This window comes from Megalops cyprinoides, chromosome 9 (assembly GCF_013368585.1).
Source record: "Megalops cyprinoides isolate fMegCyp1 chromosome 9, fMegCyp1.pri, whole genome shotgun sequence".
Classification (NCBI taxonomy): Eukaryota; Metazoa; Chordata; class Actinopteri; order Elopiformes; family Megalopidae; genus Megalops; species Megalops cyprinoides.
In genome coordinates, this window is record NC_050591.1 from 13,765,738 (window position 1) to 13,781,415 (window position 15,678).

At 47.2% G+C, this 15,678-nt stretch overlaps 2 protein-coding genes across 5 annotated transcripts in view; one reads left to right on the plus strand and one right to left on the minus strand.

The window, feature by feature from the left end:
* mark4 (microtubule affinity regulating kinase 4) overlaps positions 1-9,174 on the plus strand; it is a 55,464-nt gene extending 46,290 nt beyond the window's left edge. Inside the window, exons 17-18 of one of the 4 annotated variants that reach the window (XM_036537284.1) lie at positions 1,861-1,897; positions 4,090-9,174. In XM_036537284.1, coding sequence (XP_036393177.1) covers positions 1,861-1,897; positions 4,090-4,423 — 371 coding nt within the window. In that variant the 3' untranslated portion in view covers positions 4,424-9,174. Of the gene's footprint in view, positions 1-1,852; positions 1,898-4,089 lie in introns of all 4 variants that reach the window. The other 3 variants (XM_036537285.1, XM_036537286.1, XM_036537287.1) reach the window with 3 other exon arrangements.
* Positions 9,175-9,452: 278 nt separating this feature from the next.
* ckmb (creatine kinase, muscle b) lies at positions 9,453-14,202 on the minus strand. Its single transcript, XM_036536573.1, has 8 exons — positions 14,124-14,202; positions 12,278-12,487; positions 11,742-11,896; positions 11,318-11,450; positions 10,912-11,083; positions 10,645-10,768; positions 10,316-10,505; positions 9,453-9,961 (listed from the first exon to the last, which is right to left on the minus strand). The coding sequence occupies exons 2-8, from the start codon at positions 12,465-12,467 to the stop codon at positions 9,783-9,785; spliced, it is 1,143 nt and encodes a 380-aa protein (XP_036392466.1). The 5' UTR covers positions 12,468-12,487; positions 14,124-14,202; the 3' UTR covers positions 9,453-9,782.
* Positions 14,203-15,678: the final 1,476 nt, after the last annotated feature.

Genomic DNA, 15,678 nt, shown 5'->3' on the forward strand with positions numbered 1-15,678 from the left:
CTGTACCTGACTGCTGATGTGCCACTGCACCTCCAAAACCATCCACGCACATACTCCCATCCTGATGAGCCTAATTCTTTAAAGGTCTAACCCCCGTCCCACATTTTGCAGTGGTCTGTGTAGGTCTCCACAGTAAGACTCCAAAAGGACCTGCTGCGCTTCCTCCTCTGCGCACACTGCCTTAGAATGCCTCCTGACTGCCTCGTTTTTAATATATTCCTCTTTTTTTATCTCCCTCTGGTCCCCTTGCTGCTCTCTGTCTCCCTCTCTCACTCCGACTAGACTAGGGTATAGTGGCAGGTTGTCTTCAGGTTGACTTGGCTGCTCTTTTTCCCTAAAACCTCACTTACACCTTAAACCTTTTTTTTCTGTATCTTGCATTGAAGTGGCCCCCTCTTTTGTCCAAGTAGGTAAGGTAGACTTATCCTTTATTCAGGTGCCTTGTGTCCCTCTGAACCTTTTCTCTCAAACCACGTCGTCCAAAAAAACACTGGGCATTCGCTCCAGTCCAGGGCACCACAGTTGGCAACGCCAGCAGCGTTCCACATGCCTGCCTCATGCCATCACAGGGGAGATAAGTTTGGAAGGAGCTTTTAGGCTGTCCTGGCTTCATCACATGTTTAAAGCAGGATTACTGACGTAACAAGCCTCTTAGGGCCACTCAGGAGCCCCGGTTCACAGCGGGGAGCGTACCTCACCGCGTCCTCAGCGAGCGACCTGCCGGCCCCTCAGACTCCTTGAAAGGGTCTTATCTGGCCAGCCTAAACAAGGTCGCATTAAAGCCTCAGGCACCCACCGGCTGAGATAATGCGCTCATCAGCTCCCAGTTAGGATTCGCCCTCTGTCTGAGGCCTGGAGATCAGGATTAGGAAAGACGACAACATTACCTCTCAGTTTGAAGGCTTCCCCAGTCCCCCGAAATGGTCAGTAGACTGAAAGCCTGGCGGCACGATGAAGATGATCAGGGCGGGATTTGCACGTGGGCACCCCCTACAGGTGGCTGTGGTAGGCAATATTCCAGACTCAATGTATCAAGCCTGGGGTCGAATCTCAGGTGAGAAGAGAGGAAACCATTAGGGACCATGTGCTCTCCACCCTCTTCTTCCCTGTCCGGGGGGTTAGGGTTAGGGGTGGCACCGAACCACACATAAGCTGATAGGACCGGTACTATTTCAGGGTCACTGAGGTGCACAAAAAGGCATCAGTTCATCGCTCATCAGAAGGTCTGCATCAATGTCCAGAGGGCGTTTTTGGGAAGGCGCAAAACCACATTACTGTAGAAGTCATTGGCCACTTCTCATAGTCATCGTGAGAGACATCCTTATGACCTAGTAGGAGAGGTTTTGTAGAGCCTGAATATGGGCATAAAGGAAAAACACTGAAAGTGTTCAGTCTTTGGTCACAGTAACAGCTCCTGTCGGCCTCCTCACATGAGGGGCACTGTTTGGCATGTGATTCATTAGTAAAGTCACAGAGTTTCATGTCTTCCCATCAATGTCCTCTGAGCAGAACTTTCAGGAGGGTGGTGTCCCATGGTGCACTGGGATTGCACTGGCACACACAATAGCTCCAGCTGCCAAGTTACTAGTTCCAGGGGAGACGCTTTTGCCGTTGAAATCCCTTCCTCTAGACACCATCCCCAGTGTTGCTGAGTATTTTTTTCTTGTTTGTTTGTTGGTTTCCGTTTTCCTTTTCTTTTGTGGACTGCTGGTTTGAGGTACATGTTGTTGTTGCGTGGGTTTGATGTCGTTGATGTTGATGTGGTCATGCTGCGACAATGGCTGGGGGGTGGGTGGATGTTCTCTCGTTTGACTGATTCATTCCTAACACCGGCATTTGTCTATCTCTTGAGGGTCACAGACGAACCTGAGGGAGTCTGCAGATCTCCGGTCTCAAGGTGAGTACCCGCCAGAGCGCCTCCTGGTGGACTGGAGGTCTAAGAATCGACCTTGAGTGTTTTAGTGGTCTTGTGCATATAGAGAAGAGAAGATAGCTAGAATGGTTCCAATCAAAAACAATGCTTGCTGTGAGTCTAGACTGTAAGGTAGCTATGGCCTGTTTTCTCTACTGCACTTCCTTTGCAGAGGACTTGGCACAGGGGTAGAATAAGAAAGGCTGGGTAGTAGTTATGGCCTCCCTCACGGGAATGGACACAGATGGCAATACGGTTTTCATCAGGAAATACAGCTGCAGTTGCTGTTTGAAACCTGCATCGTGTGACAAGTACGCAGGTGGGCAGCTTTGTGTGCTGCACTGCTGCTGACAGAACAGTATTTTGGCAGTATTTTGCAATGCGTTCTACCCCATGCGATATTCCATTCCTTCCACTTGTGTGATCTCAGTCACAATAATTCCTTCTTTCTTCCCTCCATTCAGGAAAATGGTGCATGTTCAGCATGCGTGTCATTTACAAGTGCAGTGCCTTCTCCTCAGACCTTTGGTGTCATTCATACCCAGTTGTCCTCACATTGTCCCCAAAGATACTGAGTCTTATTTCAGTCTCGTTGAATTGCCTGAAAATACTACTGTAAACAACAGCTGCACAAAGAAATTGAGGTCCACAAATCCCTAATGTAACAAGAAAGGCCAGAGACGTGGTAGATATTTTGGCTAGCGGTAGCTCATCCAGTGGAACTCTGTTTTGACTCACAGTTACCATTTAAACGCCTTTTGATTTTTTTTTCCCTGTAGCCCCCGATGCACAATGTCAGGGTAAAAACACCAGGTAAAACATTAGCTACTCACTGAATGGCAGATGGCATGTTTGCCTGACTTCTTCCTGGGTTTTATTATGGCTTGTAGGCACTAGATCCAGATAGGTAGACATCTTTGTTTTGGCTTGCTGTAACTAATTCAGTGCGGTTAAGTAGACTACTAGTGCTCGACAGCCACTAGATCTTAAATTTGGTCATTTTGTCCCATATTCCCAATACTTTTCTCAGTGTGCTGATTTACGCTCCTGGTTTCAAATTTATTGTGCAGCAGATTTACAGAATAACCTGGTGTGGTCTGTAAATCATCTGTTGTGCATGAATTTAACCAAGTGTGTAGGTAAGGACTGGTGTGTGTTTGTGTATGTGTGTGCTTGTTGCGTACCAGCATAGATGTGTGTACGTGCGTAATACATAGTGTGTCTGGTTGTAGCTTCAGAGCCACTACTGGCTGTGTTACGATTCAACAGGATCTTAAGCAACACGATCACATCCTTCCTGTTCCAAGTGAAGAACGATCCAGTTACTGAAAGGAAAGCCAGTTTTCAGGGCGTCACTGTAACAGTGAGACGAAGGGATTTCCCCTTGTGTCTGTGTGCACTATTTGCCTTAAAGACCTGTCACGTCTCACCGCTGAGACGCGTGGGATTCAGGCCTCACATAAAGAGAAATGAACCAATGGGTGGCACCGGTGTGGGGAGGTGACCTTGTGTCACTACATATGACAGCTGTAGTAGCCGTGTGGATGGATGTCCTCAAAGAGGTAACAACTGTGGGTAAAATGACTAGATGGATGTTCTAATATAGCCCACTGCCTGTGATACGTGTTCCTCACGAAGGTGGCTTCATCTGCATTTAATGTCTAAGTATTTGCCTTTTGTTAGTTTGATTTACAAAGAATGCCAGGGTGTCTTGTTCTTTTGTGATTACTGTACAAAAAAGTAATGCTACTCCATTTGCCTGTTTTTCTCCATCTTACTACAGCTGACAAAAATGTTACTATGATGGTTGTTAATTGTAAGAGATAAATGTCATCTTGACTTCACCAACCAATGAGGGAAACAGCGGAAGTTGAAAATGTCCCATTGCTTCTTAGTAACATACGATTGTCTTGAATAAGAGGACATCTGTTTTCTGTTGTGGAACGGGTGGTGAAATTAAGATGGCATTTTACATTATGACGTTCAATTACGTCTCAGGCCTGAAGTGTTGTTAACAGCCACCACTAGACAAAATTAACCTATTTCCTCTTGTCCCCCACCCCCCCCATCCCCTCCCCTGGCCCCACACATTCACTCTCCATTCTCATCATGCCCCCACCCACCGCTGCTCCCCCCTGCCCCCCACTCTCACCCCCGGCCCCCACCTTTCCCCGCAGTCGCCATCTACCTGGGCATCAAAAAGCGTCAGAGCCCCGGACCCCCCGATGCGGCTGGGATGTGAGGGTGCGGAGCCCGCGGGACCCGGCGGAGGTGGTCCTGGCGCTGAGGGAGGCAGCCCAGGGCTGCGGCTGCCAGGTCCACCTGGCCGGCCCCTTCCTGCTGTCCTGCACCCACGGGGCGGCCGGCTCGCGCGTGGCCTTCGAAGCCGAGGTGTGCCAGCTCCCCACGGGGCCCTCCGAGACCAGCGGCGTGCGCTTCAAGCGTCTGTGGGGGGCGCCGCTCGCCTTCCGGGACATCGCCACCAAAGTCTCCAAGGAGCTGCAACTCTGAGGGCGACAGGGGGCGGGGGTGGAGGGGCAGAGGACGGACAGACTGAGTCAGGAAGGGACGTTGCCACCGGCGCCCCCGCCTCGACCGCCGCCGCCGCCGCCAACCCCTCCCCCGCCCCCGCCACGACGTCACACGGACACGCAGACACAGACAGTTCGCCACCCGCCATCCCCCATGACCCCTTACGAAAGACATCACTATTCCCGGACGAAAAGAATCCAGCCGATTTGATTTTTATTCCTGTTGATGATATCGTTGTCGTCGTCATAATGATTATATTATAATTGTTGTCATTCCTTTTTGAACAGCTGCTATTTAAAATGTTTTTGAACTTTTTTTTTTGTTGTTGTCACGGGCAGGGGATTCACCTTTCTTTTTATTATTTTGAAAAAGCCGTTTTTATTGTTTACTTTTGTTTCCGAGTGACGCATAAGATGAAGTATTGCGAAAAGGTTTGAAGCATCGGGGCCGACCGGTGTCATACTGGACTCTAGTCACAAGGGGGCGATAAGCAGAAATGCAGAGATGGATGAAATGCAGCATCAAGAGAAACAGCTGATTTTCTCTTCCCAGTTACCTGGCTGCCCAGTCTTACGAGGGTCCCCTTTGCTGTTTTGTTTGTTGTCAGTGAGGGCAAGAACAAAGCCGTCTGACTTCACAGTGTACAAAGCTGAGTGTGTGATGACTGCTTTTCTGAGCCACGACACTTTATTTTTCTACATATTAGCACATTTAAAAAAAAAAGAGCATATGACTCGCTCATATTTTAGCACTTTGATCTAACAGTATCCCCTCCTCAAATGGTACAGTCACTCATCCAAGCTCCATGCCTGATTTTGTAGAAGCTCCGCACAAGCATCAAGACGAATCGGTAGCCACAGTTTCCCGTCTCCTGTTTTCCCCTTGTCCACTGACTTTAACCATGCTGAGCCAAGCCGAGCCAAGCAGGAACTGGCTGACGAGGCTTGCTTGGTTTTCCATCGCCGCACTCAGGCTGTAATACACCCTTACACATTTGAACAGAAGGAGCATTATAGACTGTTTATGACACTCAAACAGGAGGAAGAACTGTAGTTTAGTCAGTTTTCAAGCTCTCATTTAACAAAAGTGTTTTATTGTTAACTAGCTGACATAATACAATAGCTGCAGTAAGCTATATTTTGTATTAATCCTTGTTAGAGTGGTGCAATTTATAAGCATACATGTTTTCTGTGATAAATGTAAAAATTAGCATAGCTGTCATAAGCTATTGCTATAATTCACCTATATTAGTAGAGAGGACATGGGTGTAGGTTTTGATAAGAGCAGACACATGATGTCGAGCAATTTGGACAAGTACAAACATTCAGTAGCTTAAAACCTATCTACAGTTAACACAATATTGACCGAAACCTCCTGAAACATTTTCTCCTTCCTGATAGCTTTGGCATTGACTATTGCAGTGTCACCAGTTTTGCTAACCCAGCTCCTGGCCTACTAGTAACCAGTCCAGCACCGGTTTTATTTACCTGGCTCAGCAAAATAAATCCTGTGGAAAACCAGGCACAGCCATAACTGTGCCAGCAAGCCTGGTTCTGGCATGACGGTGGAGAGCAGCCATTCAATGGCCACTGCTAGGGCCAAGGAGGATTTTCTCGCATAAACTTATCGCTGCATTCACCTCCTTTTGGCTCAACCGTTTAGTTGCCAAGAAGCATTGGCTAACAGGCAGTGCGCTGAAACACTTTGTGAGATTAAACGGTAAAAAAAAAAAAGAGTTTGGAAAGGTCTTAGGGCACAGGTGCAGCGGTCTACTCTGTATTTCTGTGAGTCCAGGGTTGCATTTTGACATGCTGCCATACTCTCTTCTCCCCACAGCAATACTGACCTCTGATCAGTAGTAGGTAAGGGGGATTTTTGCATGACGTCAGAGGCTCCTTTGCTGGTCAGCGATGCTGCAGGGAGAAGAGAAGGAGGGAGCCGTTTGGGAGGCAACGCTGTCGTGGCCTTTGAGAATTCACCCAGGGATCTCTGTCAGAAGTTAAGGAAAAAAGACTTCAGCTCATCGCTGCCTACATCCGAAGCAGGAAGACGGCATTGTGCGTGCCGGCGGTTTTGCACAAATCTTTGGCTGCCTAATGATGCTTTGGGACAGGTCTGCTCAAAGCCTGACCCTGGAGGACCGCAGTGTCTGTAGGCTTTGTTCCAGTCAGGAAGTGAAAGCACGTGGTTCATGTACTCATTGTCTGGCTCGTGTCAGTGCATTTTCCTTCCCCGTTTCTGATGGTGACAGGGGTTCAAGGAAAACCGGAAGACCTGCAGGACTGAATTTCTCCAGGGCCCAAGTGAGCCTGCGTTAGGTAAACAGGTCTAGACCTGGTGCTAAACCCAGTCTGCCAGATCACCTGGTAACGTTACAGTTCATCGGTCTCAGTCGGCCAGACCTGGTAGCAGGCAGGCCCATCTCCCCCGATCCATTTATTCCAACTCAGCCTGGAGATCGCTGGTTCGAATCTGGGCTTTGCCTCCAGCTGACAGCTGGTCAGGAAGTAAGAGGGGGGAGGTCCTTGCCTGGTTGCCCACTGATCCGCCAGCAGCCTGCCCTGCCCTCTCAGACTGGGATCTCACAGGTGGCCACTTAGCCCCGGGAAAGGCTGTGACATTAACGTTCCTGTCAGGAGAGTGGAGTGGTTCCTCCCATCTGAGAGGCTGCCACTGTGTGCACTGTCTGGCTCTGATCTCACATCGGAGTGTCCTTCTGGCCGTGTCAGCATGCAGCTGTTTGTCTCTGGGCCGGTGTCCGCCCCTGGAAGTGGATCTGCCAGACCCGTGAAAGAGGTTGATGAGTTGTTCGGAGTTCTTGCCTGTGTTTTTCACTCCTTTCCTGTAGGCTTTTTACTCATAATTTGTGACCCCCTCCTGATTCCATGATGTTTTTAGATATGTTTCCACATCCCTGAAAACCCAAGCCGACCCACACACACACTGATCAGAAATGTCCTTTCTCTCATAAGCCCAACGCCATTTTTCCCCTTTTCACAATCTCATTACTCTTACACATACAGTATTACACACTGGATCCCTGTACAGTGCAGACTCCAATGGCGGTGGTGGGGTTTGCACCAGGTGTATCCGGGACACTATAACTATTACTTAAATCTACCACATCCAGAGGAAGTTGTGGGAAATCTTAAAAGCAGGCCTCTGGGAGAGTAACTGTCTTAAATGTGAAAGCTGTGATTTTTGGACACTTCCTTCGGTAAAAGATTTTCAAAAATAAAAGAGGGCCTCTCTTCTTCAGCCAGCTGCATAGATATTGTTAGAGCTTAGGGTCATGTCTAGAGAGTAGGAAGCATTAGGTATAAAACAGCTGCTGTTCCTGATAAAGGGGGTGCCATACTGAATATTGCTGAGTTGAAATCGGTTTTAATTTAACATGAATAAAATGACCTTGTTTCACCTGTTGATCGGATGCTTTTTCAATGCAAGTGCTTTCACTGGTTTATACATGAGTCCAGCCTCATCGTTCCAAATGCTGAGTCATTTTAGTTTGGCTGCTGACATGAAAGGTCACTGTCAGCCTATAGCAGACTGAACATGAGCATATTAGGAGTGGCAGTTCATTTTATTAGATTTGGAAAAGCCTGCAAGAGGTTCTGGGTTTCTCTTTGTTGGGAGAGTGGAAAATATCAGGGAAGCGTCCTACAGAAGCCTCTTTTCCAGGGTTAGTTTCATTGATAGAAAGTGAAGACGATTAAATCAGGGGGCGTTCCTTTCGATACAGGAGGAACACAGTGAAATGCCCACAGCCAGATCTATTTAGTGGTGAAGTTATTTGCTGCCTTTAAAACAAGTCCAACAGCAGTCCTGGCTGGCCCTTGTTTTTGGTGAGAATGCAGGCTCATGCCATGTTCTGTAATATCTGTTCAACTTTCACCATGGTAGTGTTGGAAATAAGCAAGTTAAACATGGGTAGATGCGGTATCCACTGGTTTGGGAAAAAGTTCAGACTTATTTCCTATGCTAGGCCTGAACTTTGTCAGTCATGCCAGTCAGCAAAGGTTACTTGTTAGGAAATGTGCCCATCTTTATCCGGAGATGAACCTCTGTTCAAACGCTACAAAGGACCAATTTTAGTATGTTTTACTTAAGCATTCTCTACTCAAGATATTCTAGCCATTTGCTGTTGTCTTTATGGTTCAGGACTATTAAATACATTGGTGAGCTGCCACGCTTTCAGATCTTACTGGCTGGTCACAAATTTATATGGAACTCTTGGCTTGAAATGGCATCTTTTAAGAGTGGATCAGGTGCAATCATCACTCCAAATAAAAATGTCCATTACTGATTACTGAGCCAAACAAGAAGATTCGAAACGCCTAGTTAGTTTTACTTCACCCATGAATTGAGCAAAAGAAGACCTAGCTCCTTTTTTTCCAAAATAGAATATTCTAACAGTACTGTTCCCTGGTGCTCAATTGCGTGCTGTTTGTCCCTCTGCAGCATCTGTACAGGCAACACAATGGAACCCCCAACCTGTCACTATAGGCACACACTCAGAACGCGCACACACACACACGCACACACACGCACACACACATACACACACTCCTTACTCTCCCTGTAAAAATCCAGCAGAGTGCTTGTATTTGTATCATTGTGTAGAAAACAAAGATGAGAAAAGAAAATATGGGTCAATTTCTTTTTTTTTCTTTTGAATTTTTAAATTATTATTCTGGTACCGGCTATGGTGCCTTTAGATGTAAAGAAAAAATGGGAACTAAAGAAAAAAGATGTTGAGAAATAAAAATTCACTAATATTGGAGATTTCCTGTCTTTCTTCCGTATCCAATGTGCAAGAGTGTCAGCGTCTGGTAGTGATTCACTCCATGTGAAGTGCCATGGAACGGCTCCAGTGTTTTGCCCATTTTGAAGCTCAGGTGCAGTTGATTGATTTGCACAAATGACCCAATCTACCGCCTGGCTTTCTGGGCGTTGTGGAGGAGGCATCAGTGACAAACTAAAGGATGATAAGACAGCACACACAGGGTTGATTGTTTCATGGGGCGAGATTTATTGAACCGATTACTTTTTACAACCAAAAAAAAATTGAAATTTCGGTGAAGACACAAAGCCAGGGCCACCTGACTGTGGAGGTTTGATCCCAGGATGTTACAGGAAAGATGGGGGGAGATAAAGAGCAATGGGAGTGGGGGTGGGGAGGGGGAGGAAATGAAAGGGTGGATAGAAAGTATGAAGAAAGCAGAGTAAGTAGTTTGGGGAAAAGGCAGAAATAGGGTCTCATCTGCTCGCGTGCGTGTTAGGTTACAGTAAGAGTAAGGTCATATAAAAAAAAAGAAAGAAGACACGGCCTCCCACTTTACTTCTGGGCGGGAATCATGTCGTCGATGGTGCCTCCCTTCTCCAGCTTCTTCTCCATCTCGATCATGAGCTTCACGCCATCAACCACCAGCTGGACCTGCTCGACCTCGGAGGAGCCCAGACGGTCAGCGTTGGAGATGTCGAAGATGCCACCCACGGAGGCAGTGTCCACACCGCCTGTTGAGAACAGGACAGAGAGGTGAACCACGTGTCCCTTCTGCTGTCTTCCTGCAACAGCCCTCTGCATTTTTGTGGTGTCTATCACAGATTTTATCCACACTGTTGAAAATCTTAAACCTCAACACTCCCTAGCTTACCGACTATGAACACTTGAGTTCTCTTTGAGTCATCTCATGATTCTTCTCCTCAGTTTTTTTTTTTTTACTACAAAGGTATTTTTTTGGACTGTGTACTGTGGTATAGGTTACTGTCAGAATGAGGCAAGCGTTCATAGCTATGTGGCTTCTGTTGTCCAGGGGGGAGAACACAAGCAGCTTTTGCGGCGGGGGGGACACGATGTTGCGCCCGTACCTGTGCCACGCTTCTGCAGACGCAGCCTGCTGAGGATCTCCTCGAACTTGGCGTGTGTGCTCAGCTTGGGCAGCTTGACGTGCACGCCACCACGCAGGCCAGTGCCCAGGTTGGAGGGGCAGGTCAGCACATAGCCGAGATGCTCGTTCCACATGAAGCCGTGGTTGTTTTTCTTGAAGGTCTCCTCAATCTGTCAGGGAGTGGGGGAAAAACAGATACCATTCCAGCTGAGCGCTGCATGGAGTGCTATCTTTCCAAAGGCAGTGCTAAACATAGCAAGTGCGGTAAATGTTGAGAGCAATGGGTGATCAGGGGACACGAGCTCGCACCTTCTGCAGTCCGACGCAGAAGCGCCTGAAGACCTCCTTCATGTTGCCGCCCTTCTGCATGGAGATGACGCGCAGGTGGTCCTCCTCGTTCACCCAGACCAGGAAGGTCTTGTTGTCGTTGTGCCTGGCAGGAAGAAGAGCAACCCAATGTGTCCTGTGTGGTTCTGTGCTTTCGGGTCTCCTTCTGTTCTACAGTAGTATTTGCGTGTGCGGGCCATGACAGGATAGGTGGCATGGGCCTGAATGGATCACGGGTACGGCACTCACCAGATGCCTCTTCCATCGGGCCAGTCACGGGCCATGCCAGCAGCCAGCAGCAGGGGGGAGACGGGCTTGTCAAAGAGGAAGTGGTCAGCAATCAGCTGCTCCTGCTCCTTCTCGGTCATGTCCTTCAGGGGGTAGTATTTGCCCTTGAACTCTCCATCCAGGACATTCAGAGCTGGGAGAGTGAGAACACAGAGGAGGTGAGTGCTGGCATGCAGATACCCTCACTGAATCCACCCTCATTTCTCACAGACCTAAGGTAAGGTTCACCATAATGGTGTTTTATACTACCCAGAACCACACTGTGTTTCTAACATCGGGTCCACAAAGAGTAAAGCCCAAAGGGGTTGAGGCTTTTCACAGAGAGGACAGGGCCATGACAAGATGGAGGATTTCTGCAGGCACTCACCCTGAATGGACAGCTTCTCAATGGCTCTGCGCTCGCCACGGCTGTTGTGGGGGGGCAGGGTGTATCCCTTGATGCTGCGGCCAGTGCGCACACGGCTGCTCAGAACGTAGTTGGGGTCAAGGTCGTCACCGCCCTTCACAGGAAAAGGCACACCGTCATGCCAAACTCATCAAACAAGTGGATATTGCTTTCAGCAACCATGTGAATTTGCCTGATAAAATCTCAACTCTCAAATCTCAACACGTGTACAATGTGTCATTAGTCAGCTATCCCATTTTCAGACTACTATCGTCTTGCAATCGCTGAAGCTCCACATGCAATTTTTATGTGGTCAAAAGGACATTTTTTAATATATTTTAGTGTGTAAAATCAAACTCTGTGCAACCCAGGCCTGTCTAACAGTTTTGTGGCTTCAGTTGCTTACCTTCAGGTTCTCGAAGTTCAGGTCAGTCTTGTGCTTGTCTGTTGGCTTGTATCCGCCGTGACGGTCGGAGATGACGGGGTCAAGCAGATCCTTGAAGACCTCGTAGGACTCCTCATCACCAGCGACACAGCCCACGGTCATGATGAAGGGGTGGCCTGGTGTCAGAAAAAGTTACAGAACGTTTTAGAGTCACAGGTCCCAGCAGTCACAAATGAAACATACATGAGTGAAAGGATGCTTAAGTATATAACATGGTTATAATTCTTAGCGTTGGTGTTGTAATTGTAGCTTTTTGATATTTATATTGATATTTATAATTATAGCATTGATATCTGCACACCACAAATCAGGATTGAGCTGTTGGTGGGGTAATATAATTTCTTTCCATTTCTTGCATGTTAATATGCTTGTCATGATGCATCTGAAGTGATTATTTTCTGTGAATAATTAATTTCTCTAGCTTTTGTTAAGAGACTGCAATGCCTTCGTTGGCTGCAGTGGTGTGGCAGGGGAATCAGACACGGTGGGCCACTCACCAGGGTTGTCCACTCCGGTCTGGATGACGTCATCCAGGGTGAAACCGCTGGGGGTTGACTTGCTCCTCAGCTTGTTGTAAATGTCCTTGGTCAGAGCCTTGGCCATGTGGTTGTTGTGCTGGCTGAGGTCAGGGTACTCATCATCCAGCGAGAACTTCATCTTGTAGTCATTGTGGCAGTTCTTCGTCATGGTTGCGTTCCTAACACGGTCTGCAGAAACAGAGAAATGAAGGACGTGGAAAATGAGATGGCAGTTGGGACACAGTGCACAGCACACAATGACACCCCATTGCCAGTCTAGTAGGGTTACATGAGAAATTGCTCCTGGAAAGAAAAGATAGCACACTTCAACCTAGCCTCTCTCATCGCAGTGGAATGGCTTTACAGAAAAGTAGACTGAATGATCTCAGATTGCAGGAGATACACTGTCAAAACAGCTGTAGGCCATACCATATTTCAAGTGCTGTGGAAAGCCTGGTATCTTAGCTGCGACTTTCCTGGCTACCTCCAGCCATCGCCTCATATTTCCCCTATGAATGGTAGTGAGGGATCCTGTGGACTTTTATGCACCGGGCAGCAGATGGTATTTTTAGCTCTACCACCACCCCACCCTGCCATATGCAACAGACTTGGTAACACGCATACCACTTGGTTTCCTTCAGAAAACTGTGGCAGACAGCCAGACTTTTCACAATCATCTCAATTTTTCACAATCAAAACGACTTTGCCCTGGCTCTTGTTACCTGCATGGGGAAGTACTGTACATCCCATTGCAGAAGACTTATGTCTCATTGACAAGGCGCAAAGACTAGATACTGTGCCAATTCTACTGCAATTAGCAAAGTCCCAAAATCTGCTACAAACTATTTGTAACATCTACATTATACAATACAAGTAATGCAGTAAACTTAAATAGCTATTGCACAGTACTGCTTTGGAGCAAAACCCAGAAATCAGTCAGTTTATCAAGAAGGAATGTTTTCAGAAAGACAAAGTCTTATGACCATCCTTTAACACTTTGGTGGTATGCACTACCTGGAATTATTGCTGGCTAGCTCTGACTGGACAAATTGCCTCCATTTACTCCACATGTGCGTTTGTCATATATTAAACAGCATGAGTAATGCTCTCAGGCTGCAACATTTCATGCTAGACAGCTGGTTAAAGTAAGCAGACAAGCAGAACAAACCAGAATTTTCAAGTAACTAGCTCCACGCTCCCCTGTCACTCTCTCAGTTTCTCCTTGCCCTTTCTCCTTGTGTCTAAGTTAATGTAGCAGTACAAGAACAACTGCTTTAGAGACTTCAACTGCCTGTTTTTTCTTCCAGTTCCAAGCACTCTGTCCAGGATCAGAGACACCGTTCCCTGCAGCATCCCTGCATGCTGCGTCCAGACCAGTCCATTCCATTCACCTGTCACCATCCATTACCACATACAAATTTTCACTCCCCCTGACTTTTCACCTATTTAAGAAGCCAAACTGTGTCAGTGCTGCATTTGAGCAAGCAATGCAGAGCACTTTAATCTGCCTGTAATATAATCATTTTAGCGAGCGAAGCCCCCTTTCAACCTTCTGTGAAGCGCAACGAGAAACCAAAGAGGTGTCTGCTGGAAAAAAAACCCTCTCTCAAAAAAGGTCACATTTTAGGAGTCCAATTCAACAGGCAATTGAAAATTGCAATGCATGGTAAAATTGCGATACTCCTGTCTTAAATCAGTTATGAATACTTAATCCTTCTTCCTTTCTCATTTCATTTTTTGGCGGAGGTTTTGCTTTCCAACTAAGTCAATCCACCCTGTTCCCACCCTCTTCCAGTCAGTCCCTTGAAGAGAGAGCTGGGTTTACCTGCACAAGAGAAAAGAAAGCGGTAACAGTCCTTGGGATCAGAGCCTGTTCACCAATGCCAATGTAGGGGTTGCCCAACTTTGAAAGGGTCAGACCTTGCTTTATATACTCAGGTGCCCTGCAGTCATTGGCTAGAGAATTTCTGCCTGCACGTCCCCCATTGGTGAGAGTCAGTCTTATATTCAAAAAGGCAAGAACTTACATCACAGCACCCAAGATGGGACAACAGCTGTACTCACCCCCTGCCCCTCCCCCACCTGTCCCCATACATAGCTCAGGGTGAGAGGAGGGCAAGGGACAGTGCAGAAGAGGGACAGAGGAACAAAAAAGGGTGAACGTATGCTCTGTGGATTAGCTCAGGCTTAGGTTCCGAGTGGGAAGCCTTGGGCAATGCGCCCGGTATTGCTTCCGGCTGCATGCAGCCTCTAATTCAAACACACTCTCAGCAGGGTCATGCACCCCCATCGGTGCTTTCCGACTTCATGTGTTACACTGTATGTTGTCGTTCTGTGCAGAGCATGTCGACGTCGATTCACAAGTTTCTAGGGGTTCACCTTATCACGCAACCCTGTATCTCCTCCCCCTCCGTGGTAGACGAAGTTGATTCAGGGAGCCTGCAATAACTCAGACACTCAGAAAACCTGAGACTGTGGGAGTGCAGGAGACAACAGGAGCATGCGATCAAAGTTACCGCAGCCCACAGAGACACGTGTGCCCGTCTAAAGAAAGATCTCCCATTAACACGCTGCAGATTGGAGGCTTGCAGTGGCGAAGGGAGGTCTTTCATACCATCCGATCCTGTTGCTGCATGTTGATGACGAGTTGGCCTACTAAGAGGTGTGCTTTTTTCCATTAGGCTTTTTTCACTGAAGGGGAGGACAGATTTTTGCCCAGGTGATCTTTCAAGGGGTAGTGAATGTGCACTCGTATTGTAATAGACGTCCTTCCAAAACTGCACATGGTGCACAGGTCTTTCAGTGTAGAGGTACACTAGTCTCATCCACTGCATCTAAATGCAGACTAGGGGTGCATTGTAGTTGTACCCACCCCATAGCACCTGCTAGTCTTACTACTTCTATTAATTACTTCTTATTCATCTACTTATTCATGTAGAGGAATGTATTGTGCCTACTGACAAGGTGCTTAACCTGAATTGCTTCAGTAAATGGATAACATGGAAAAAGTAGGAGATGTTATTATGGGATGGTATCTAATCAAACAAAGAATGCAGTATTCAGTGACCATGGACTTAGGACTTTTTCCCCTATGTCCCTTGTCACTGAAGAAAATAGTGTGGTTTCTCATAGAAGATCGATGGATGATAAATGATGACATATGACAGAAGATTTTACCAGGTGCATAATATAAGCATTGGCATGTGGGTCATATATATACTGTATGTTTGTGTGTGTGTGTGTGTGTGTGTGTGTGTGTGTGTGTATGTGTGTGTGTGTGTATGTGTGTGTGTGTATGTGTGTGTATGTGTGTGCACATGTGCGCCCGCACATATATATGCATGTATGTAGATATGATGTCTAATCTGACACTGTTGCTC